General features: G+C 37.7%; 1 protein-coding gene across 7 annotated transcripts in view; it reads right to left on the bottom strand.

The window, feature by feature from the left end:
- Positions 1 to 25,658, bottom strand: part of BDP1 (BDP1 general transcription factor IIIB subunit) — a 55,775-nt gene that overhangs the window by 29,277 nt on the left and 840 nt on the right. For 5 of the 7 annotated variants that reach the window (XR_014576633.1, XM_083817266.1, XM_083817268.1 and 2 more), the window contains exons 2-21: positions 22,357 to 22,909; positions 21,593 to 21,702; positions 18,661 to 18,720; positions 18,153 to 18,296; positions 17,281 to 17,414; positions 16,767 to 16,861; positions 16,098 to 16,152; positions 15,312 to 15,455; positions 13,181 to 13,468; positions 12,785 to 12,962; positions 11,560 to 11,719; positions 9,533 to 9,609; positions 7,980 to 8,124; positions 7,177 to 7,253; positions 6,416 to 6,572; positions 5,919 to 6,001; positions 4,100 to 4,331; positions 3,421 to 3,608; positions 2,530 to 2,743; positions 1,827 to 2,014 (exon numbers count right to left, since the gene is read on the bottom strand). Coding sequence is in view for 6 of the 7 variants with exons in the window: in XM_083817266.1 (XP_083673392.1) it covers positions 1,827 to 2,014; positions 2,530 to 2,743; positions 3,421 to 3,608; positions 4,100 to 4,331; positions 5,919 to 6,001; positions 6,416 to 6,572; positions 7,177 to 7,253; positions 7,980 to 8,124; positions 9,533 to 9,609; positions 11,560 to 11,719; positions 12,785 to 12,962; positions 13,181 to 13,468; positions 15,312 to 15,455; positions 16,098 to 16,152; positions 16,767 to 16,861; positions 17,281 to 17,414; positions 18,153 to 18,296; positions 18,661 to 18,720; positions 21,593 to 21,702; positions 22,357 to 22,909 (3,282 nt within the window). In the remaining variant the exon portion in view is untranslated. The remainder of the gene's footprint in view (positions 1 to 1,826; positions 2,015 to 2,529; positions 2,744 to 3,420; positions 3,609 to 4,099; positions 4,332 to 5,918; positions 6,002 to 6,415; positions 6,573 to 7,176; positions 7,254 to 7,979; positions 8,125 to 9,532; positions 9,610 to 11,559; positions 11,720 to 12,784; positions 12,963 to 13,180; positions 13,469 to 15,311; positions 15,456 to 16,097; positions 16,153 to 16,766; positions 16,862 to 17,280; positions 17,415 to 18,152; positions 18,297 to 18,660; positions 18,721 to 21,592; positions 21,703 to 22,356; positions 22,910 to 25,658) is intronic. The other 2 variants (XM_083817265.1, XM_083817267.1) reach the window with 2 other exon arrangements.

Raw genomic sequence — 25,658 nt, forward strand, 5'->3', positions numbered from 1 at the left:
GCTCTTCCCACATCTCCCAAGTCCCTGAATCTCAAGGCAGGGTCTGGGGGTATGAAGTCCCACCCATCACAGAAGATCTGGTTCAAGACCACCTGAGGAAGCTGGATGTCCGTGGGACGTAAGATGAGATGCATCCCAGGGTCCTGAGGGAAATGCCAGATGAACTGGCTAAGCCACTCTTCATCACGTTTTAAAAGTCATGGCACTAAGTCCCCAGTGACTGGAAAAAGGGAAACGTCACATCCATTTAAAAAATAAAAAACAAATAAAATTTAAAAAGGTATGAAAGAAGACACTGGGAACTACCAGCCTCACCATTATGCCTGATAAGATCACAGAGCAGATCCTCCTGGAAGCTATGTTAAGACATATGGAATACAGGGAAGTGATGAGACAATCAACATGGCTTCACAAAAGGCAAATTATGCCTCACTTACCTAGTGGCCTTCTACAATGCAGTGACTGCACTGGACAATAAAGAAAGAGCAACTGATGTCATCTACCTTGATATCTGTAATGCCTTTGATATAGTCCCAACACCCTTGCCTCTAAACACAAGAGATAAGGATTTGATGCATGGACTGTTAGATGGATTGGCTGGGTGCATGTATCCAAAGAGTTGCCATCAACAGCTTAACGTCCAAATGGAAACCAGTAACAATATTGTCCCTTAAAGGATCATACTGGGAGCAATAGCATTTAATATCTTCGTTAATGACACAGACAGTGGGATTGAGCGTACACTCAGCAAGTCTGCAGACAACACCAGGTGAGTGGTGCAGTTGATCCTCTGGAAGGATAGGGATGACCTCCAGAGGGACCTGGACATGCTAAAGTGGGCCCATGCAAACCTCGTGGAGTTCAACAAAGCCAAGTCCAAGTTTCTGCACCTGGGTCAGGGCAATCCCCAATATCTGTACAGACTTAGGGCTAAATTGATTGAAAACAGCCCCACGGAGAAGAACTTGGGGATGAGAAATTGTATATGAGCCAGCAATGTGCACTTGCAGCCCAGAAAGCCAACCATATCCTGGGCTGTGTCAAGAGGCATGGCCAGCAAGTTGAGGAAGATGATTCTTCCCCTCTACACAGCTCTAGTGAGACCCCACCTGGAGCACTGCACCCAGCTCTGGGACCTAAAGCAAAAGACATGGACCTGTTGGGAGTGAGTTCTTCCTTTATGGAAGGCCACAAAGATGGATCAGAGGGCTGGAGCACCTCTCCTATGGGAAAGACAGTTCTAGGGTTGTTTCTAGGGTTGTTCAGCCTGTAGAAGAGAGATTCCTGGGAGATCTTTCAACGTTTAAAGGGGGCTCATTACAAAGAGAGAAAGACTTTACCAAGGTCTATAGTGATAGGACATGCAGTAACAGTTTTAAACTAAAAGAGAGGAGCTTTAGATTAGATATTAGAAAGAAATTCTTTACTATGATGGTGGTTAGATACAGGAACAGGTTGTCCAGAGAAGTTGTGGATGCTCCATCCAGAAAAGTGTTCAAATGCCACGCTGGATGAGGCTTTGAGCCAACTGATTTAGTTGAAGATGACTCTGCCAATGGCAGGGCAGTTAGAACTACACAATCCTGAAAGATCCATTCCAACCCAAATCATTCTATGATCCTAAAATTAATGCTCACTCATTTAATGCTTAGAATACCAATAACTGGAGTTTTAATACAACTAGTGTTGAAACTATGGGAGCTGACACCTCATTCGCTATTTTTATTAGACTTTATTTGCCAATTAGAAATCCATCAGCACAATGATTTCCTTTTAAAATGCCTTTGTTGTAAGTGAAGAATGAAACTGACTAGCTACGCCCTTACCCAACAGTAGTAGTTGAGGTCTCATCTTCTTTTTCTACAGGTAGGTAAGACTTCAATTCACCATCCTCTGATCTTGGAAGTGTCTGTGGGTACTTACAACTTGGCCTCTCAGAAGCATCCTGAGGGCCAAATGACTTTTCCTTTCCTAAGGATTCCAATGATTTCAGGACTTCATGTTTTCCAGCTTTCTGGAAAAAAAAAAAAAAAGAAAGAAAACACAAATGAGAAAGTCAAGAGACAAAACCAAAAATAAGATATGTTATGTCGTCCATAAAGTTCTGTACTAATCACTCCCCGAAGTGTTTCCTGTCAAGTTAGTCCACCTTCATTTCATTGCTCACTGATAACCTCCCAGGCCTTCCAAGAAGAGCACACACTTGTCTCTTAAACAAAACACCTTGAAATCTAGATTTCTTCTTTGCCATCTTTTATTAGCACTTTTATTTCTTCCCTAACATCTCTGCAAATCCAAGTTAAAAAGATAGCTGTACACATAACAGGAAATACAGAATGGATTGTACGTGTTCCTCACATACAGTCAAGTACAGGAGTTTTCATATACAAAATCCTAACTTTTGAAAAAAGATCATTTCTGAAAAGATTAATCTGTTTTGTTTTGGTTTTAAATCATCAGATGTTTCTTTCAGTTCCATAAACTCAAAAGCTGAAATCCAACTAAAAGGGGGAAAAAGAAAAGCCTTACATCTGTGTCAGGCAGGCTACTACATTCACCATCACACTGCATCAAACTTTCTTCTTTGTTATTATGCTTCTGTGATACATCTTTATTTACATCCAGTACTTCCTTTCTACTAGTTATTGTTCTTAAATTTGGCTTTGGTCTCTGGAATCGACTCCTCAGTAGCCGCGCTGATGAAACAACATTTTTTTCCTCTTGCTTCTCAGGACCGGACTCCCTGTGAAAGCAAAAAGAACAACAGTCAAAGGCACGGGACAGTTCTCCAAATCATACATTACATACTTTATGTTATTTTGTCCACTGCATTAGCCAAATAAAACACAGTAACTTTCTTAGAGCAACAGCAAACTTACTGACATTGTGAAAAAAGAACATATCAAACACACAAAAGAAACATGTTGCTTCTTTTTTTACTTATCTTTGCTGACCTATTTATAAGATACAGCATTTTGATGTTCCATTTCAGAACAACCACAACTTCCAGTCACACTCTGAGAGGAATGTAAGTATTTTAAAAATTCCTTTCTTTGTCTCATCATGTCCAGAACTACACAATAGATTTATTTATGTATTATTTTCTAAGGACAGCTTAATAGGAAACCAAGCCCTACGCTCAGGGATTTACATAAGCATATACGGATGTACTGGTAGGATCAACATGGAGTAGAAAAGCATGGGAATTCAGTAACATTTAGATACTTATTTGAAAACTGGGGTCACCGTGACCTTTTGGATTTTGTTTTTTTGTTTAAGTCTAGTATAATCCTGATTAAAAGCAAGTTTTATATCTGTAACAAGGTATTTGATTCTGGAGTTGAATGTAGAAGTATGGAATGCCTAGAGATATTGATGGCTTTGAACCATCCCTTCACTCCATTTAAAAAATAACCTTACCCTGTATTGAAATCTGAAACAACTATCATGTCATCTGAAGATCCCTTTACACTTTCACAGCCTCCAGCTTCTGAGGACTTTTCTTGGGAGCACTGCCTTGCACGTAACGAGTTCACCTCAGAATCTGCTGAAACATCCCTTTCTAACATCACGATGCATGGCTGTAGGTCTTCATGAACCATCACATCCTATGGGGAATAAAAGTTTCACTCTATTAAGAAAAAAGATTTGGCCAACCTCTCCTTTAGAAGGGCAGGAGGACAAAAGGTTATTTTTTAGTAGCTCTTACAAAAATGCTCAAAAAGATCCGTTACTTCCCGGTGCATTCAACTGAAACCACTAGATACTTTAAAAATTTAAAATGTTATTTTTCTATATACTTTCCACCTGAAATGGTCTCTTTTCCAAGACCATGCTTTCTATACCACACTTCTCTTTTCACAGCTGTATCACCCATAACACAACAATGTGAGATATAATCTCTCTCTCCATGGAAAACAGAATCTAAATGCAAGCATTAGAAAATTCTATGACAATTCAGTTTATCCTGAAAGACTTTGTTATACAAATGCCAGGCTTACAACTTAAGCAGTATGTACCTAGATATTTATTACTAAAAGCTTCTATTTGGGCCCCAGCAAAAACCTATGCAGTCTATGCAGCCGTTCAAGAAACTTACACTTTTGAGGCACGAACCACTGTCTTCATCTCTATGGTGTATCACAACCTTTTCTGCTTCTCCATTCTCAGCTTTCTCCTCTTCAGCATCTTTTTTATGTAATTGGTCATCTTTCCGTGCAACAGTTCTGCCTAGATTTGGTTTTGGTCTCTGCATTCGGCCTCTCTTTAGAGGTGTTGGTTTCAGCACGCTCAGTTTGCTGTCTTCTTGTGAACTGGTTATTTCATTAGACCTGGAAAAATATATAAGATCAGTAAGCATCTAAGACATTTAAAATTGTAAGAGTTCCAAAGAAATGGTATTTTCCTTTTTCAAGCATTTATTAAGATACACTTTCTTAAAGTGGAGCTATGCATTACTAAGTTCATGAAACAATGAGGTTAGAAGTGTCTGTTGGAGACTGAAAAAGTACTTGAGAAGTAAGAATTTATGCTTGCATTGTTTTTTGTCTTTCCCCATTGAAGACAGAATACCACACTAGACAGTTTCCTGACCCATAATGGCTCTTCTGATACTCTTTTGCATCTGGTTTAGGGGCAAATGAACCTAGTTTAATGAAGGGTATGACACGTTTAAATCATAAACATTCAGAGAATATATTATGTCAGTAAGATTATGGAGTTATTTATATCAGATGCACCTACAACTACTAGGTGCTTCTATGCATTTAAACCCTGAGGGCCAAGTTATATAGCAAGAATATCAAGAAAGATTCATGATGAAAGAAGCAACCCAAGAATTATTTTTCTACCTGATTAAATCCAGTTTACCTGTCCTCCACACTGCTATTTTCCCCTTTACAAAGTAGTAAAAAAAGTTTTTGTTCTTTTTTTTTACAATCTCTCTCATAAAGCACATTTCTCCTCTTACACTACAGCTGTCATTTCTCCACTGAAGAGAAATAAAGGACATACTTCTTAATTTACCTTCACATTAAATTGTCCACACTAGACTTTTTTCGCCCTTGTGAGAGACACCTAACACTTTAGATGCTGGACCGTGTCCAAAGAAGGGCAAGGAAGCTGTTGAAGGGTCTGGAGAACAACTCTTACGAGGAGCGGCTGAGGGAGCTGGGCTTGTCTAGCCTGGAGAAGAGGAGGCTCAGGGCGACCTTATCACTCTCTACAGGTACCTTAAAGGAGGCTGTAGCGAGGTGGGGGTTGGTCTGTTCTCCCACGTGCCCAGTGATAGGACAAAGGGGAATGCGCTAAAGTTGTGCCAGGGGAGGTTTAGGTTGGATATTAGGAAAAACTTCTTCACTGAAAGGGTTGTTAGGCATTAGAATGGGCTGCCCAGGGAGGTGGTTGAGTTACCATCCCTGGAGGTCTTTAAGAGACGTTTAGATGTTGAGCTTAGTGATATGGTTTAGTGGAGGACTTGTTAGTGTTAGGTCAGAGGTTGGACTAGGTGATCTTATAGGTCTCTTCCAACCTACATGATTCTGTGATTTAAGAACTACACTTTAAGAATAAGCACTGATTAGTGTTACTTAAATAGTCAGTTTCTGCCACTGAAATAGTGGTACTTCAGTACTAAAGCTATTAAAGAAAGCTTGTTATAGTTTTTAAAGGACTAGCTTTCCTTTTTTTTGCATTCATCATGATTGATGTTTCATTTAAAAGCACTGCTTTATAAACAAAAATGGTTAATTCATTTCATGCATAAAGAAAAAGATTCCCTCGATTTCTATCTCATTGCAGAAATTCCTCAAGAAACTTCTATAACTACCACACTATGTAATATTACCAGACATGAGAAGTACAGCAAATTGTTGGAAAGTAACATGTTGGTGGTTTTTTTTCATTTTTCATATACTTACTGAGACACTGTCTCCAGGATTTTATCATCTTTTTCTGCAGCTTCTCCACTGGTAGTATCAGACCTATTACTTTGGTCAATATTCTGAACAAAAATAGAACATTAAAACATTAATTCTTTTCCGTTAGGTAATGCTGCACTTAATAAATAGATCAGGTAACTATCCCTAACAGGGTGCAAAATGGGTTTCTCATGACAGATACGGACTCTTACACACTGAATTTCACAGAGTCAGAAAGGTGCAGTAAAATCTAGTTCAAATAAAGCTGTGTTTGCTGCAGGACATGAGAGATTACTGGCATATCCTATTTGTGTGACAATCTCCCAGCTAAGCTGATGTCCCTGCACAGTAATCATAGTCACTACTGGTTAAGTAAGTGCTAATTCCTAGTCATATTCAGAAAAAAAAAAAGAAGAAAAAAAAAGAGAATGCTGCTGTTGCATCCAACAGGTTTTTAGCTAACATATTATCTGCAGTTATCTTACTCCACGAAGTACCTTTTTAGTTCCCTCCTTAGACTCTGGATGAGACATTTTGTCATTTCCTGAACTGTTCCCAGGCTCCTTCCTTCCAGATGCTCTTGTAACATTAGGCTTAAATCTCTGTCGACATCCTCTAACTCTTGTCATTCCAATTACAGTTTTCTCAGGCTCTCTGCACAAAGGATTCAAAACAATGAAATTTATTCTCATATTCAAATATTCAAGCCTTATATTCAATGACTTGTGCAACTTTCTTTACTGGGAGTCAATATTACATTGAGTTGTCTTTAGAAGGATTTGCATACAATTAAGTGAGTTCCTTCACACTAGTACCAAACTTTATTCAGTCTTAAGGGTGTGGAAACTTCATTTATCTAGTTATTGAAAAGATATGAAGTTATCACACAAGTGAGGAACCCAAACAGACTGCATGCCATTGCTGCTCCTGTAAGTGTCAGAAATGGAGCCATCAGCTGGTAGATGAGGTGGGAGGATGGCCAAGCCATCGTTATCACCTTTTTTCCACCCAAATTCCAAATAACGTTTGTACTTTATGAAGTAATACTTTCTGCAATTTCCCAGAAAAGAAGCACGTATCTTCTACTGTAATACCATTACTGGAATCATCCAAGAAAATGCCAAAGTTGTTTTTAAGATTCATATTAAGTTTTTGACTTTACTGTTGTCTTTTTATAACAGCATTATGCAGAATGAAGTAACAATTATAGACAGAGTTAATAATGCTATGAAACTGGAAAAGTGATCTCAATACTTACTCAGATTTCATATCCAAATCCATATTCTCCGATTCTGTGACTTCATCTCTGTTTCTTCTACTGTCTTGCTCAGAGCACTGCAATTAAGGCAAGAGGTGTGGTTTAACACCAGTAGGCAGCTAAGCACCACACGACCACTCACTTTCCCCCAAGAGGGATGGAGGGGAATAAAATCGCGAGGGTAAAAGTTAAGAAACTCACAGGTTGACATACAGACATCTTCATGCATCAAAAAAAGTAAACAAAAGAAAATCGAAACCAAGAAAAAACAAGGGATGCAAAACTCAACTGTCCAGCACCTGGTGACTAATGCACAGCCAGTCCCTCCACAACAGCAGCCCTGGCAAACACCTCCCAGCACTTTAATGCTGAGCACAATGTCCTGTGGTATGGGATATCCATTTTGTCAGCTGGGGTCATCTGTCCTGGTTGTGTCCCTCCCAGCTTCTTGTGCACCTCTAGCCTACTTGATAGCAGGCAGTTCAATAAACAGAAAAGCCCTTGACTCTGTATAAGTAGTGCTCAGCAATAACTAAAACATCCATCAGCACTATTTTCATTATAAATCCAAAAATATAACACTACACAAGCTATTATGAAGAAAATAAATGCAATCCCAACCAAAAAAAAAAAAAAAGGCAAAGCAAGAAATATTATTCTTGGTCAAATGCACAGATAGATACCTCAGAGGTAGTTCTCAGAATTTTACATATTACACTGTAGTTTGTCTACAGGATCAGCACTGATCAAAATGGATACAGCAACAAGTGCATAGCATATTAAGGAACGTTTCTCTTTCTGACCTTTTTGGCTGTATTCACAAGTTTTGGAGAGGAAGTCTCAGCCTCCATTTTCTCTTGGTTTGATGATTCTTTCTTTCCTGAGGATCTCATGAAATTGGGTTTAGGTCTTTGCAAGTGCCCTCTCTCTGCTGGCTTTTCAGTTTTACTTAAGACATAAAAAGGGGTAGTTTATGTTACTATTAGTAAAACACTACATGGTCCAAGATGTACTTCAAGAGCAGCACAAACTGCATTGGTAATACACTAAGACAATAAACTGAAGAAAACTGTTACGGCAGAAAAATGTAATATGCATTACTACTTTAAGCACAGAATCTCAAATAAACTTTAACACCTTTGATGGCCTTCAGTGCAATCTACTTAAAAATACTTGAAGGAAGCATTTCTTGATTCTCAATAAATAGGAATACTTCTTCTCTTAGGGATTCACAGTTGACACCAGTGTGAACAGGCTTACCGAATTCAACAGAGACAACAAATCTGCTCCAAAGTAAAGCAGATCTATTTGATATACAAAATTTGCTAATCCCTTTTTCTGTCTCTCCATCCCCTTTCAAACCTACCCTGCTCAAGAACTATGAACTGATGTTGACAAACTCTGTCCTACTGGTGAGTACCATACATTATTGAAGAACTGGGTACATGTATCAATCTCTGTATCCTATTAACTATTGCAATACAGAATCTTAGGATTCAGACGCTACTTGCCAGAGCCCTATAGATGATTGATAATCTTCAGATTGGAAACTACTACTTTTTCTTATACTCTTCCCAGAACAGGGTAAATGAAACTTTGATCGCCTTTACAAGTGAGTTGCCCATCAGTAAAGGAACAGCAGAAGCATGAAACTTTCACATTTAAAAGAGCTTCTAACTTAGCATAAACTAGTGGACCATCTCAGAATCAACTTTAAAGAATTATACCATTGATTATTACATCTCTGATCACATAGAATGGAAACTTTGAGCACAGAGTTGTTTAAACATCACTGCTCAGTTACATAGATAAGTATAGGAAATAGTCACAAAGATTAACTTCATAAAGGAGTGCAGTTGAGACAGAGCTGGGGTACCTTCTGGAAAGGTATGTCTCAACTTACACTCTCGAATTCCAAAGAGCAAAAATTTCCAGTCAGGAATGTTTCGATACACCACATGCGCTGTGTGCAGCTAATAAGCTCTGATGGCCATATGCCACTTTCAGAGAATACAGTGAAGACCTTTTCTAAGATCAACTTTCCCAACAAAGGCTCACCCATAAAATCACAAAACTTCTTCAGCGAAGTTTCTTGCTGTTACTCACTATAGAGGGACTAGCTTTTTTCTAATCTCAGTTAATCCTCTCTCTTGTGTCCAAACATTAAGTTTTAGTCAAAGCATCACTTGCTCCTCAGCAATCAGAATTTCTATCAAAAAAACTTCCTTGAATATGAAAAAAATATCATCACAATCTACTATGTTGTTGAACCTACTCCGGTGAAACAATTATACCCAAATGAAGTCACTACAGGTTTAGCACAAGTACCCCCACAAGTTAATCTAATTCTACTTACGTTATTTCAGGCAGAGAATCACTTTCTGATGCACTCTGCTCTTCCTCTGGTCTATGTAAGTCATGTGTGTCTTCGTTCTAAGTAAGAAGAAAAATAAATGGTGTGGAAATTGATAAACATGAAGAACTCTTTGCTGTAAGTTAACAAGAATAAACACTAACAAAGTTGCTTCGTCTTTTAACTGAATGAAGCTGATAACAGACTCCTTAGGCAATATCGGTTAGTACTAGTTTCCAGGTCTAGTATTAAACCAGTTTCCCAAAGAATACGGACCATAACCCTGGGGGGGGGGGGGGGGGAATATGTGATAAGAGCAAACTAATCCCAATTACAGTGAAGTTTTTATAGAACCTATCTACTGAATTAAGATAAAAATCTACTGCATATAAGCACTATTTACTTTATTCATTCTACTTTATTCATTTCTTTAATCGTATTGATAGAATTACATTTCACACATTACTGGTTGGCTGAGTATTTCTAATTTTAGATCTCTGTTCACACTACTTGTAAAGAAAATCAACCACAGCAGGCCAAGACAATTAGAACTGACATTCAGGATCTTTCAAAATCATTTACTTTTACCCTTTCTCATGTCAAACAGCATAATTAATTGGACAGAGAGCTGAGCTTGTCTACTTTGGCTACTATGTACCATATGATAGACAGATGTATACAAAGAATTGCCCTGTTCACTTCACTGATTTTTATAAATATCATTCCAACTAGTATCAGGAGATTGCATTGTTCTAACATTCCCAACGATGTGTATTTACTATTTGTGCAGATTGTAAGCAGTTAGTTTTCCACTACGATGAAGACATTGTTTTAGGAAACAAAATCTAAATGATTTTGTTTCTAATCTATGATTTGCCCTTAGGAAAACACTAATACTTCAAATTTCCTAATCTCTCACTGTAAAGTTTAGCCATAAGACTGTTCTTTGTCCTAGAAAGACAAAGAAAAAGTGATTAATTTGCTCAAATACAAGTCTTCAAACAGTATATTAAATTCCAAAACCAACATAACAGTACAAGGATAGAATGATTATCAGAGGCACAGAATGGTCTCTACGTAAGGAGAAGTGTAAGGTTAAGACTCTCCAGCTTGAAAAAAAATAATGCTGAACAGAGGGAAAAAAATGATTTTATAAAAGAGGAATAGCTTGAAGATGATGAACAGTAACATAACAATGGATGTAAAAATGATTTTATAACAGAGGAATAGCTTGAAGATGATGAACAGTAACATAACAATGGATGTAGAGTGCAATGCATTAAGCTACATGCATGAAGCTTAAAACAATCCAAAGAGTATGCTTTTTTACTAAGTGAATAATTAAAGTAAGGAAGTCTCAGCTGTACTATGCAGTTGACAACAAATGTAAAGGGAAATGCAAAAAAAGCTGCTAAATAAATCATGAGTAGATAGCCCACTAAAGGCTATGAAAAAAAGTCTGATGCAGTCTCAGGAAGTTTCTAAACGGATGGAACTGATTAGAATATACCTGAAGAAAGACCACTTAATTTTGGTCCAGTTTTTTATCTTTTCTGGAACACCTCAAACCAGCCAGTACCAGCAGGTGAAAGTTTAGACAAGTTTCCATTCTGAGGCAGCACGAACAATGCAATGATCATCCTGCTCAGCTGCCAATGTTCCGCTAGTAAGCATAGACCAATGGAAACTTGCTCTAAAGAAATACATCATTACTTTTGATGTTGTACTACTTTAATTTTGAATAAACAAAACGTTCAGCTTTTTTAATTGTCTGCAAGGTAAGGCAGGCATGAGCAGTATACTCTCTGAACGAGTTTAGTATTAACAGCCCATTAAAGCTAACAACACTGAAAATATTTAGATTTTGGTGTTGTTCTCAAGCTTGTTGCTTTTTTCACTCCTGATGGTAAAAGCATGACAAAAAAAAAAAAAAAAAAACACAACCAAAAAGCAACTTTGAATTACATAAACACTTTGAACAAGAAAGACAAAGATTTTAAGAAGTTAGAATTTCACAAAAATAAAAATACCATTGTTTCTCTAGTTTCTTCAGGTTGTCTTTCTTCATTTCTAATCCTTGTAACTGGCAACTTTGAAAGCTGGATTTCCTGTGATATATCATCTGGGATATTTAGAGTTCCCAGCTGAGCAGATTCTGTTGCAAGTATAACATCACTGCTATCTTGAAAACTGAAATCAATAAAAGCACAATAAAAACCACAATATTAGTGTACTCTGATAAAAAGCTATTTTTGTTTACAGACACATCAAATTCCACATAAAAATTTATATTTACAGCAGTATGCAATTTTGATATTTAATAATTACATTTTTCAGAGAATCTGAAAAATTGTAGTGATATTCCCACGATGTGAGCTTTAAAACAACTTTTGTACTTTTTCAATGCAAGATGTTAAAATCTCACCTGAGTATTCTAGACTAGATAGTTTTACAAACAGACTTTACTGATATAAACACTGTATGCAGACGATTTTTTCCCTGATCTTCTGTAACTATGCTGAGCTCAAGGACAAATACTGTTCTTTCATATACTTCCAATGAGGAATTAAAGCACATAAAAGTTTCTGGGAAACTGTATAAAATAACAAAACAATCACAGTGTGACTATACAGAGCAGTTACAGAGCATATAAAATGATCACATAGTACCAACAGCTTCATAACGACTTTTTCAATTTACTGCTTTAATATCAACGCTTAACAAAACAAGTTGTGGTTGTTTATTTTCCTAGTAAAAGAATACCCAAGATTCAAAACAAAAGCCCGCCTCTCTGCCAAAGTTCAGCACTAAAATCCAAGCAGCCTTCCTCTCCCACAACAACAAAAAATATATATCAAAAATGGAAAAAAAAATCCAGGTGTACAGTAACAATACCTAACAACATTACCAAGCAGCGTTTTGAGAGAAATATTAGAAGTTAGGATAATCCAACAGGCTTCGTGAACATCCATTCCTCCCCACCCCATGATGAAAGGAGTTTTAGATAGAACTTTGGTATTAATGTAAATTTATTTTCCGAGAACAGTGCATCAGGGTAGAGAATACATTGACCATGTAAATTAAAAGCTCTTTACCCAGTACAGTCCTTAGAATCTAAAAAACTGCCCATTCTCTGCTACTTAATGTGACAGTAAGAACAAATATTAAAAGTATTACAAAAAAATAAAACTACATTACAACTAAAACTTTCAAATCACTTTTTATTTTTCCTAAGCTTTCCGCTACAAACATTACCTGCATAAACTGAGATCACTTTCTCTCTCTGTTATGTCATCCACTGGTAAACAGGACTGTAATCTCTCCTCCTCTTTAACATGAGGACCATCTTGTTTTTCTTCAATAACAGCGTCCAATTCTTCTCTGCAGGTAATACGATCATCAGTGCTTGTATCGCATGCCATTTTTTTTCCTGCTAATAAATAAGAATTAAATAAATGTGGACATTCTGGGCAGCAGCTTAAGAATTTCAGTTCTTGCATCCTAGCTACTGTGAAGCAAGTGTTAATTTAAGACAAAAAAAATCCCAACAGAGCATGACTACCAGTTATTATGATTTAAGAAAAATGTTGTCACCTAAAATATATTTAGTCTAGATTTAGTGTCTAGATTTAAAGTGTTTTTGCCTCTTACTTTTCTTAGAGGATTTCCTTTCCTCTTCAATTTTTGAAGGGACAGCCAGCTGTTCTGGTGGATTGTCCACTTCCTCTTCAAGATCATCTTTTCTCTTCCTTTTTTTTCTCTTCTTCACTAATGCTGGCTCTAATGCAACCTGTTCTTCAGCCTCTTCAGAAATGCCCAAGGATTCTTCATTTTCCTTCTCAGCTGTCACAGCATCTGCTTCTGTTTCTGCATCAGAAATTCTGCCCTCTTGAAGATCATCTTGATCATCAAGAGTTTCTGTGCTGGCAGCTTTTGCTACTGAGACAATGTGGTTCCCAGTTAATACATTGGTAGAATATTAGGAATCATACATTTTAAGTTATTCTCACTAGTAACATCTTGTGAATTCATACTTCAGTGTCAATATCTTACCAGAAAACAGAAACGCTTCAGCATAGATTTACTTCAACACTAAACACAAAACACATTCTGTACAGGGGACAACACTTCCACTAGCATAAAGGCGATAAAGGATGCACTTAACAAATATTCTTGTTCCTATATTTTTACCAGGTTACATATTCATTTTTGAGTCCAGTAAAAACAGATATTGTTATTCCCAAGCAGAATTTTTGTATCTCTGCAGAAAGGGATAATAATGGTTACAGAAATTATGTCAGGAAAACGTAGTTTTGATCAACAGATATACTGTAATTAATAATTCCTGTTTTACATAAGAAACTTTAATTATTATCTAGTTAATAATTCATAAGCTCTCTTCTGGCTTTAAGGCATTTCCAAAATTCTTCCTCCCTTTTCTAGAACATTTTGTCATCATCTTCAATTTATGCAGAACATCAGACAACCACCAAACACCTTTTCCCATCATTTTTATTATTAGTATACTAACTTGTTCCCTTGTTAAGTAAGAAAGTTAAAATGCAGTAGAAGTAGAAAAGCATTCTCATATCGCTTTCCACAAAATACCTTTAAGCTACCATTAAAGTTTATCAACATAATTTCTACAAACAACTTTAAGACCTTTTCAGTGGAACATTTTACTTAATCAAATCTGAAATCCAGGCTATGGAAAAACAGCTGCATCAATTTTAAGAATTTAACTGAAATGTTGCTTCCTAGCTGGCATACTCCTTAAAAGGGTTGTTCTTTTGTTTGTTCCACAATACTATTTACAAAGAAATGTGTTTTTATGGAAAAAATATTCAAAAAGAAACTCAGAATCAGCACGGAACTTGTAAACTGGTGTCAGTACAACCATTTTTCCATTTAAGCACATTTGTGAAAGAATCTTTCACAGTTACAGAAATAATAAGATACTATATCATGATCAATAGTAATAAAATTGAATCTTTGTCATTAATTTTGAACAGACCAGGAAATAAAACTATTTCTACAAGACTCCCTGGAGGGAGGAAAAAAGAATCATTCAGACTTGGGAGTTAAACTAAGTATTGGGAAAACGGAATCTTTAAAAATGGTTTAAAATGTAAGAAAAATGTAATTAAAAAGTAAGAGAACATGCCAAAAAACGGTTTTGTCCCAAGGATTCTAAAAGTAAATTTATTAGCAGAGACTCTTATAAACTTAAAGTAGAATATTCCTTTTAGAATTAGAGTACTTCAAGACCAGTGAATCATTAATCTCAGTGTTGTCTTACATTCCTGCCTCAAGAAAAAGCACCTTAGGAAATTGGCTGCTACCTATTACTAGGATAGGCAGGACATGAGGAACGAATCTCAAATTGCACCAGGAGATGTTTCGATTGGATATTCTGAAGAATTTCTCCACTGAGAAGGTGGTAAAGCATTGTAATGGGCTGCCTAAGGAAGTGGTAGAGCCCCTGTCCCTGGAGGTATTTAAGAGGTGTGAACGTGGCATTTAGGGTCCTGGTTTAGTAATGCAACTTGGAAGGTCAGGCTGAAGGTTGGATCTAGAAGGCCCTTTCCAGCCTAAATGATTCTATGATTACCATCCTGCACATTAATGAACTACATCTGAAAAATAAATACACTATGAAGCCAGGATTCTCTCACTCTGTCTAGAACAGGAAAGGAAGAGATTCGCTACATGATTTTACTTCTGCTAGCAACATATTACTGACCACTGCTCTTAAGAGCTGTCAAGAACTCTTTTGAAATACCTTTTGGCTTCTTACGAGGCTTTGGTGGCTTCTTTTCCTTTGGCTTCTGGTTTCTACCAGTCTTTTGCTTCTTCTTTTCCTCATCTGCCAAGACTTTCTCAAGTAGCTGGGCAAACAATTCAAAATCAAAGGGCCGCTTTTCTTCTATCAGATTAAAGGAAAGAAATCAAAAAAAATTTAAAGGTGAGAATTTTTCCAAGTTTTTACTTTGTAAAATGCTCAGTAGTACAGGTTATGGCCTAAAATACAGACGTTATATATGTTTAAACAAAGAATCTTTTGAAAATAATTTCTGCATCACCTGGCCAGGCACTAGAGGTGAAAAAACTAAGGATTACGGCAACTTGGTTTTAAAAAACAGACAGTAAAAAGGTCACAGTATTCACCATAGTATCACGAAATATGTTAACATGCTGATTCAAGATTTATATATCTCATTCAGATAACATACAAAGCATTTAAAAATTCTCAAAGCAGTTCACAATTAGTAACTGTGCTAAAAATTACCATGAATTAGGATAATGAACTGAATGTATACGGAAAAGGGTATATTAATCTCACATATCAGATATATAGAAAAACAAAAAAAAAATAAACATAAGTATCTTTACAGTCAACCATACTTCTCAAAAAAATTTAATATTCCCCAGCTTCTAAACTCACCTATGACCAATAATCTAGTCATATAATTAATTCAAGCACGGCAAAACACAAAAATGACATTAAAGAAAGATGACTAGCACATAACTGACTCACTGTAGGGTGGGGTATGCTTCCTTTACTTACTGAAAGCTTTGTCTATCCTCCATCCATTTGCTTTTTCCTCACGTTTGAACTTGTTCTAAAAAAAAAAAATGTCCTTTTCAGTAATCAAGAAATGCAACAAGATACTGTAAAATACAGCAGATCAAAGTAAGACTTCTTTAATGCAACAGAATTTTCTACAATCTAAAGTTGAAAAAACTTGCAAGGACGCTGACAGAACATAAGTTTGCTATTCAGTTTTACATATAAAAGCTAAAGTTTGTTTTCCTTCATCAATACATATCATCAGCCATAGTTTCTGATTCTTTTCAACATCTTTGTCCTTGCTTCCAGTCTAGGCAAACTTTGAAATACAGAAGGTTTTCCCAGTTGGATAGCAAGAAAGAGGCAACACAAAAGAGCCTAACCAAATATCCACTATGTTTATCAGCATTTTTCAATTAAAATAAAATCAAGACAAACTGTGCCTAGACATGTTAGATTTACTAGATATGCTGATCAGAATTCAACTCAGAACAATTGTATTTGAGATTCTTATCACCTCCTGGAAACATTTATTAATACCTCTGCTACAGAGCCAATTAGCATTAAAATTACCAATACCGATAGGAAGCATAGTAACAGAAAAAGAGAAACAAAAAAAGTGAAAACACATTTTTAATCAGTTGATTTAAGTGCCTTAATCTTTACCTTAATTTCTGCTCTGGCTCTGTGAGGAAACAATCGTCCAATCAAGGAAAAGTCTGTTCCTACCATGCTGATAGCTAAAAAGAACATGTCTGTTTCTGGGAGAAAACAAATAAATAAAATAGTCATGCATACAAACACACACACAATTAAAAACAATTTTAAAACTTAAAACAAATAGATAGATAACTTTCAGATTACTGACAGTGATGGCAAGTTCATCCAAAATTACACATCTGATAAAGCACGCTATCATTTCAACAGCATCTAAACATCCGTGACAGAAGTAGTTATGGGTACCCTACAAAAGGCACTGGACTTTGTTAAAAAATTAGCCTATTTTCATAGCAAACATCAGAGCTCTGCTTGCTGCAAAGAATTCCTGGGTTGAGACCATGTCACACTTAAGCAGATCCATCAACTTCATTGGGAATAAAATGCATCAGATATAAAGCATTGGCAGAAACAGGTATTTTTTTTCTGTACACTCAAAACATGAAACCAAAAGTATTCTCACCTTTATTTGACCATGGTTTGGTGTAAAAACTTTTCCTGAAGCTGGAATACGTAGTTGTAGAGCCACGCTCAAAGATAGGATCATTTTCTTCTACAACACAAGGACCTTTAGTTCTTAGAACTTCTACTGTTAAACTGGAAAAGCAAACACAGAAAGAGACTTATATGACAATATCACTAGCAAGACATATAGTTGGCATTTATAAATTTGCTTTTTTCCATTTTTATAAGAGTTAGTACAAACAGAAAATTAAAACACCTACCAAAAAAGACTGTCTTTTTAACATCCAAGAATTTATTTTGAAAAACCACACAATGGCCTCTCCAAATTCTTTTACATCATGGCCTAAATCTCATGGTAATAATGCATTTTGAGAACTCAGTAATTTGGTAGCCTAATACTTTTAAAAGTCATATTCTAAGCAAAGTTACTGAAAGCACTGACAGCTGAACAGAGCAGCAACATGAAAGATATAAAGCTGGAGCAAATCATATTGACAACTGAACAACAATGAGCAGATTATTGAAACTGTGAGAATCAAAGAAGTGAACTAGATAGGACACATCTGGAAGTCTGACAAATTCTCAGTGTTCCCTGTAACAAAGCATGGTACCCTCCTTTCTATCCTTCTCTAAAACCACGTTTCTGAGAGATATTTTGCCACTACTAAGACATAATAAGATAATAAGATACATAATAAGATAATCGTTACTCATATTTTGACACATATTTGCACTATTTTCTTAATTAGGATAGCTCAACTCTCATCATATTAATACATTCATGTTTCTTCCTATCCAAAATAACTGTTCTATTTACAAACAAAGTAGCAATCTAGCATATATTGTCCACGAGTCAAGCAGAGAATTTACCTTTCTTCATCCAGAATAATTGAACCATCTTCTGCTACTTTCACACGAGGAACTAGAAGCGGACCATCCTGACTGTCCTCCCCATTCTCTGCCTCTTCCTCCTCATCTTCCTCTTCACGATCAGGAGTATTTTTCTCTTCCTGTCTACAATTTTAAAAGACCAAGCAAAAAGGTTACTTTTGTCAGCATTCTAATTTGCTGCTCTGTATGCCAGATGTTTAACAGCTTAACCACTCAGCAATGTAACCTATAAGCAAGTCAGTCAATACAGATTCTGGAATCTGCTTTTCATTCTGTTGTAAAATGAGTAAGTCCAAAACCATAAAAATGAAAAGCAAAATGCTTTCACTACCCTCCCCTCCCAAATTACAGTTTATTTTAAATAAGGGCTACGATACTGAAACAGTAAACAAAGACCTACATTGCTAACGTTACTACATTTAAACATGTTCGTACCCAATATCAGAATGTTTTTTTTACTCTAAGTACCTCTGTCACCAAGACTTACTCTTTCATTTGACACTGTGAAGAATTTTTTTCTGTTTTCTTTTCTTCTACCAATGAAGACCTAGAATTTTTTAAAAAATTAGAGATGAAAGATTGTACAAGTACACTTCAGTTTCGCTCCCCTAAACCCACTTTCACTGAATAATGGACAAAGAAACATAAAACTTTCTTATTTTCATGTCTTTGTACCACATCTGGACTTGGTCTAACTGAACAATTATCACTGCCTAATGAATTTTGCTTTTAATGAGCATAAATTGATGAAGAACAAATCAAGAGATTTCAAGCTATAATCCTTGAAACTATAGTAAGAGATCAACACTTTGTGAACATTAGTTCTTAGCTTTTTAATTAGAAGTTCAGACTGCCTTATCACAAGAGACTGAAGATGAATAGTGGCCCATCAGTCACTGAGACAGAAGTACCAAAAGCTGATTGATAGTAAAACAATGCAGTACACACTAACAACTCCACTTTGCACTGACCAGCAAGTTCTGTGAGTATGAAAAATCACTGACACTTCTTTTGTGGAACTAATCCTTCCAGTAAGCACTGTACTTTGGAGGTCAAGTGGTCATACTTTTCCCTAACTTTTCATCAGGTTACCAAATCTAACATTCTGCTCCTTCTCCTTGCACCATCTGCACACCATCCCAAACTGCTAGAGTCAACAACATCAAGGCACATGCTGCTGTAAGAATTAACTGAATTAAGCTAAGATAGCATGTAACAGCTAGGTTGCCAGGCACAAGAATATATCCATCGTAAGAACATATGAAAAGTAAGAGCATCCGTTTCATTAGCTGGTTAAGGACTACTCAGTGTAAAAGTAAAAAAAAAAAAAAATCTAGGAAAGTGTTAAATAAAAGACTCACAAACATTAATGAGCAGATGATAACAGACAATAATAAACCTCAAACTCGTCTGCTACTGACTGATGAAAGGAACTATTCAGGCATAGCTTTAAAGGTCAACCTACATTTTGTGATCATTAAGAATCTTGTGACATATTTGAGAAGGCTTGAGGGGACTATCCAAAACCTATTGTTGTATTCAGAAAGTGGTTGTGGGATTATATGAACTTATATGAACATACGGTGATAAGTGAACTGACAGCAGAACTGTGGAGTGGGGGTGTTGGTGGACAAAAAACTGAACATGAGGCAGCAGTATGCACTTGCGGCTCAGAAAGCCAGTTGTACCCTGGGCTGCATCAAAAGCAGCATGGCCAACAGGTGGAGGGAGGTGATTCTCTCCCTCTGCTGTTCTTCTGAGACCACGCCTGGAGTGCTGCGTTCAGCTCTGGGGCCCCCAGCACAAGAAGGACATAGAAGTATTAGAACAAGTCAAGAGGAGGGCCACGAGGATGATCAAAGGGCTGGAGCACCTCTCCTGTGACAACAGGCTGAGGGAGTTGGGATTGTTCAGCCTGGGGAAGAGAAGGCTCCAGGGAGACCCTACAGAGGCCTTCCAGTACCTAAAGGGGGCCAACAGGAAAGCTGGGGAGGGACTCTTTGTAAGGAAGTGTAGCAATAGGACAAAGAGCAGTGGTTTTAAACCAAAAGAGGGTAGGTTTACATTAGATATTTGGAAGAAATTCTTCACGCAGAGGGTAGTGAGGCACTGGAATAGGTTGCCCAGAGAAGCTGTGGATGCCCCATCCCTGGAACTGTACAAGGTCAGGCTGGATAGGGTTTTTGAGAGCCTGATCTAGCGGAAGGCGTCCCTGCCCTGGGCAGGAGGCTTGGAACTAGGTGATCTTTAAACATCCCTTCCACTTCAAACCTTTCATAATTATTTTTCCCCCCCATGTATAATCTCACTTTCTGTGAGTGACACAGGGTCTAGAACTCAATCAGAGAAATGCCCATTTCACTGGGCTGGTGGGTCTAGGTGCCAGCAGGCAGACAGGCTCACAGGTAGGTGAGGTTTGCATGCCAGCTATTGGAGACACCACAGATCTTAGTGCCTGTAGGTTGAGCTGTCAGCAGCTGGAGGTACTGTGCACAGAGACCTAAGTGCCAGCAACTACAGAGACCAGGCTTTGTTTTTATTAACCATTTAACCCTGCAAGCATGTTTATGTGTACATGCACATAGCTTGCTTAACCCAGCAAGTAGCTTGATAAAGGCCCAGGGTCCAGACACAGACATTAGGAAGGCAGAGCTCACACTTATCCAAGAGATTCACGATTGCAGTGGTACTTGTAAAATGAGTGCGAGGGCACGTAGATCTGTTCTACCAACAAACATCAGTCTGAACAAGCCAGGATGTCAGAAATGCGTGTACTGCCTGGGGGATGAGGGGATGTTTCAGACATGATACGAGGCTTTGAAGCTGTACTGAATTCAAGGGATCCATGAACATAGGTGTGCTCATGAACCTAGAAAGTCTGTGTGCATTTGCATTTCACGAGCTAACTTCTGATCAACCAGAAAGGAAGAACAGGACTTGAATAACCGCACGTATGTTTGTGATTGTTGTTCAGGAAGAGCAACAGCCACATCCATCCAGATGGGACAGAAACACCTCCTAGGTCTTGCAGCATGTTCTATAATTCAGCAGCCAGAAAGCAGAAATGCTTCGTTTCCTCAAGTCCCCTAGATTTGGTAGTGACTCATAAAGTCCCTAAATTGAAATTTAACAGAAGCTAGCTAAAAAAAAGCAACTTATTATAATTCTGCATTTGTACAGAGATAAATCAGCAGTGGGGAAAGGTTTGTCTGTTTATATTTCAACAGGTACACTAACCTCCTTTCCCATTTCTGTACAAGGACTGAACAGATGTGAAAAGATGTATGGAAACTTTTATTGCCATTGCAACAATACTGCATCTGTGCTAATTGATTTGAGAATTCTCCTTTCCACAATCATTAAAATGATAGAAAAAGAAAGATTACTTAACCTAAGGAGGAAGAAAAAGTCATACTTACTTCATAGGGTTGTTTTCTGGCAGATAGTATATCAAGTCTCTCATGGTCATTTTAGAGCGATCTGGTGGAGAACGCCCTTCGATAATTGGAGGCCTGTGTTTCAACTGTTTCTATATAAAAGCAAAACAGAAAGTATTTCCAGGCTGAATTTATTTTACACAAATTAATATTTTTGTTTATTAAGTAGCATTCAGATGAAAATTGTTGTTTTTTTTGTTGTTGTTGGGGTGGTGTTTTGGTGTTGCTGTTTGTGGTGCTCTTTTATTTTTACACTCAACTTAAAAATTTATCTTAAGAGTGTACATTTGTCAGAGAGGACAAATGTCTGTCACCTCTAAGTGATTTGTCCTCTCAAAGAGATTCAACAGTCAGCAGAGATAAAGTCACAGAACTCAGTCAATAAACAAGTCTAAAATAATGCAAGATGCCACATATCCCAAGCTTCTTACAAACTACCAGGGTATTATCAGCTGTGAAGACTGGAAAAGTGCCTACTACAAAGCAGGCCTCAAGTTAAAGAAGGTTGCAAGTCTAATTACAAGGAAAGATACATTGTTTCTCATGAAATATGTATTATGAGGGAAGTGCTGTTACTGCTTAAAAACTAACCCCCTACCAGATTATGAGACATCACAAACTATTAGCAGTAAGAAGGTGATGATCATTGTCGGAAAACACTACAGCAAAGCAGCAGTGACAATGTTCGATGAATCAAATCTTTCTCTGTGCTTCACAAACCAGCACTGCTCAAGGCAGAGACCTACCATCCGCTCTTTCTTCAGCTCTTCTCTAAGCATTTCCCTCAACCTCTGAGCTTTGAGGATCCTTTCACGGTCAGAACACATTCGTTTCTCTTTTGCAGGAGCAGGTTTCGTAGGTAACTTTTCCTCCTTTGTCACTGACGTTTCCTGTGTTGGTCTCTCCTTGAGTGGAGAGGGTAGGTTCTTCGGCAAGGTATCATCATTTTTTTGAGCAGCTACACTGACAGTTTGTTCTTTATTTACAGACTTTTTTAGTGGTGAAAACTGTGGCACTTGTGGCACAGGCGTTTTCTTTTCAGGCAGTATGGGAGATTTTAAAGAGCATTCACTATTACTCTTTTCTGATGCAGAAGAATCCTTCTGAAGTGAAGCACTGCCATCAGGAGCCTGAGATGCTCGCCTCTGTGGTTTTGATGCAGAACGCTGAACAGATGAAGGCCCAGCTCTGGGTTTGACAAGATTTGGCATAGTGGAAATCCGTTTTCTTCTCTGTGTAGGCATCTCTGTAGGTTTACTAGTTTCTCCAGCATCATTTGAGCTATCAGCCTTGTCATCACTGGAAAATTTAAGAGAAAACATTCTGAAATACTTCTCAGTGACAAATTCAGAACACTTACTATCAAGATACACGTTTCACTCAGTACGAATGTAGTACTACAGAAAATTAAAGATATATACAACAAGTCACAATTGAACCAACCTACACCTGGCACTCAAACTAACCAGATAAAAAACTGGTATATTATTTTCTAATATTAAGTATTAGCACTCTACAAGTTGGTTTACCAGCAATGTTAAACTCACACGTTCCTTTTTTGCCCTCTTTTTGGAAAGCTCTCTACTTTCAACTAAGAATACCAAACATCATGGTACAATAAAGTCAGTAAAGCTTTGTAAAGAATACCCTACATACTGTGTTACACATCAAGAACATTTTAGTAAAGGCATATGCAACAAGTAGTTTTACGATTTTTCATCACAACCAACCTGAGCCATCCTCTTATACACTTGTAATTAGATAAAATCTGAACTGTGATTTAAAAAAAAAAAAAAAAGCCCGCTGCTGTGAAACCGGCTGTTGTTCCAACGAACACCTCAAAACTGGGCTTTTGGGGACAAAAACTTCCAGCTTCCCTGGGAAGCTTTCTTATTTAAGTATTGTTTCCATCCTTGACACAGAAATAATTCACAAAGTTGCAAAACTGCTAAAACCATGATCATCTTCCAAAATCTTGGAAACAGCTCCAGTATTTGACTCCCTGGCTGCTGCTGACAGTAAAACTACAGCAGAATTACAACTGAGTCATAAAGACCTTTTTAATTTCACATTGGAACTATGCCTTGTTTCTGTACATAAGGATGACCACACCTATGGTTTACTTACCATCTCCAAAAATACTCAGAAGCAAATGCCTTTGAAAGAATAGGAAGAAAAGCAAAAATATACAGTGAAATTTTTCCAAAACCTCTCTAGCTACTCTGTGGAACAGACATAGGCTACAGATGATGTCTTATTTAACAGCCTCAGCAGACTTTTCTGTATCAATGGCCCATGCTGTGAGTTTATACACATTTTTAGTGCATACAATATCCTTCAACAAGGCGTTGAGCAACTTCACTACATGCTGCTTATCTGTGTTTTGAAAGAGATCCTTGCAACCTCCATTCAATATTCTCTGTTTTTGGTACAGCAAGAGACAGTGGAAAGTAGTTTTTTGTTTATCTTCTCAGCACTACCTGTAGCTTATATAGTCTTCCTGGAGTACCACGCTACATTTTGGACAGTTAAATTTAGCTGTACTGGTGTTGGCTGGGATAGAGATAGCTTTCCTCATACAGACTCATTTGGTGCTGTCTGTGGGATTTGTGGTGAAAATACCATTGATAATACACCAATGTCTCAGCTGTGGCAGAGCGGTGCTTACAAAGAGCCAGCGAGAAGGCTGGGGGTACACCAGGAGCTGGAGAGGGGTCACAGCCAGGACAGCTGGCCCAATCTGACCAAGGGGATGTCCCATGCCATGTGGAATCATGGTCAGCAATAAAACTGGCGGAAAGGAGGAGGAAGGGGTACATGTGGAGCAATGGCCTTTGTCTACCCAAGGAACCATTCCACGTGACGGGCCCTGCTCTCCTGGGAGTGGCTGAACACCTGCAGGCTAGTGAGAAGCAGCAAAGGGATTCCTTGGTTTGCTTTGCTTGCATGAAGAGTGTCTGTTTTACCTGTTAAACTGTCTTTGTCTCAACCCATGAGTTTTACCTTTCTGATTCTCTTTCCATCCCACTGCAGGGAAATGAGTGTGCAGCCTACTAAAATTAATCAACATTAGCAGACACCTTTTTTAAAAAAGGATAAGTAATAACCCTATGGTCAGGGGATTTTCACTTCCCTGATAATCAGCAAAAACAGTTCAGAATTTAAAACAAATCAAAGGAACTAACAGCACAGATACAGTTTGAAAAGCTATGAAGAAATGCTTTAGACTGGACAGGTAAGACGCTCACATTTGCCATGGTTTTTTCTGCAGACCACACAAAACCATGCTGTGCTGTATTCTACCACTTACTGCACTCAATAAATCAAATTGCCTTCCCTCATATCCACTCTTCCTGAATCTTCTGAAACACCCTGGCGGCCTATCTTTAAAATGCAACGAGACAGCCCTCCAAGAAGCTACTACTGCTTACACTGTAATAAATCCCTTGGCCTACTCTCTCCTGTTTGGTTAGTACAGGCCTTCAAAACCATACTGAAGCTTTATGAATTCCATGGAATTCAGGGGTGAGCATATGGGGGCAAAAGGGAGAAACTCTCACCTGTGCCCCTACTACCTGCTGCCAGGACTAAGAGTTCAGTTCCCCTTAGTCTCCCAGAACTTACAGGCAGATGCTTCTTTCTACCTCCACCTGCACTCCAGAAACCACCATACGAGTGGTCCTTATGAATCTTCCTGTAAGCACATCACTTCCCAAACCCGCACATTGCTGAAGAAGCTCTTTCCTAGGCCTCTTCCCCACTCCGTGCATTTCACTTGGTTAACAAACTGGAGGTGTTACAGTACATCTGAAATAACCTCCACTACAGGTAGTGGAAGGTTAATGTAACTGCTCTAGTTTTTCTTTAAGACAGCAGGATCCAGATTTGTGGATTTGCTTGCATGGATATTTGCTGCATTTACTGTTAGCCATAAGCCTGCTACTTATATGGTAAAGGTCTACTTTTTCAAGTCATGAGAATGGATTTCTTAGAATATTTTCCACTTCAGAAGAGCATTAGCGTCTAGTTTTGAAAATTACATCATGCT

This window comes from Anser anser (assembly GCF_964211835.1).
Source record: "Anser anser genome assembly, chromosome: Z".
NCBI lineage: Eukaryota > Metazoa > Chordata > Aves > Anseriformes > Anatidae > Anser > Anser anser.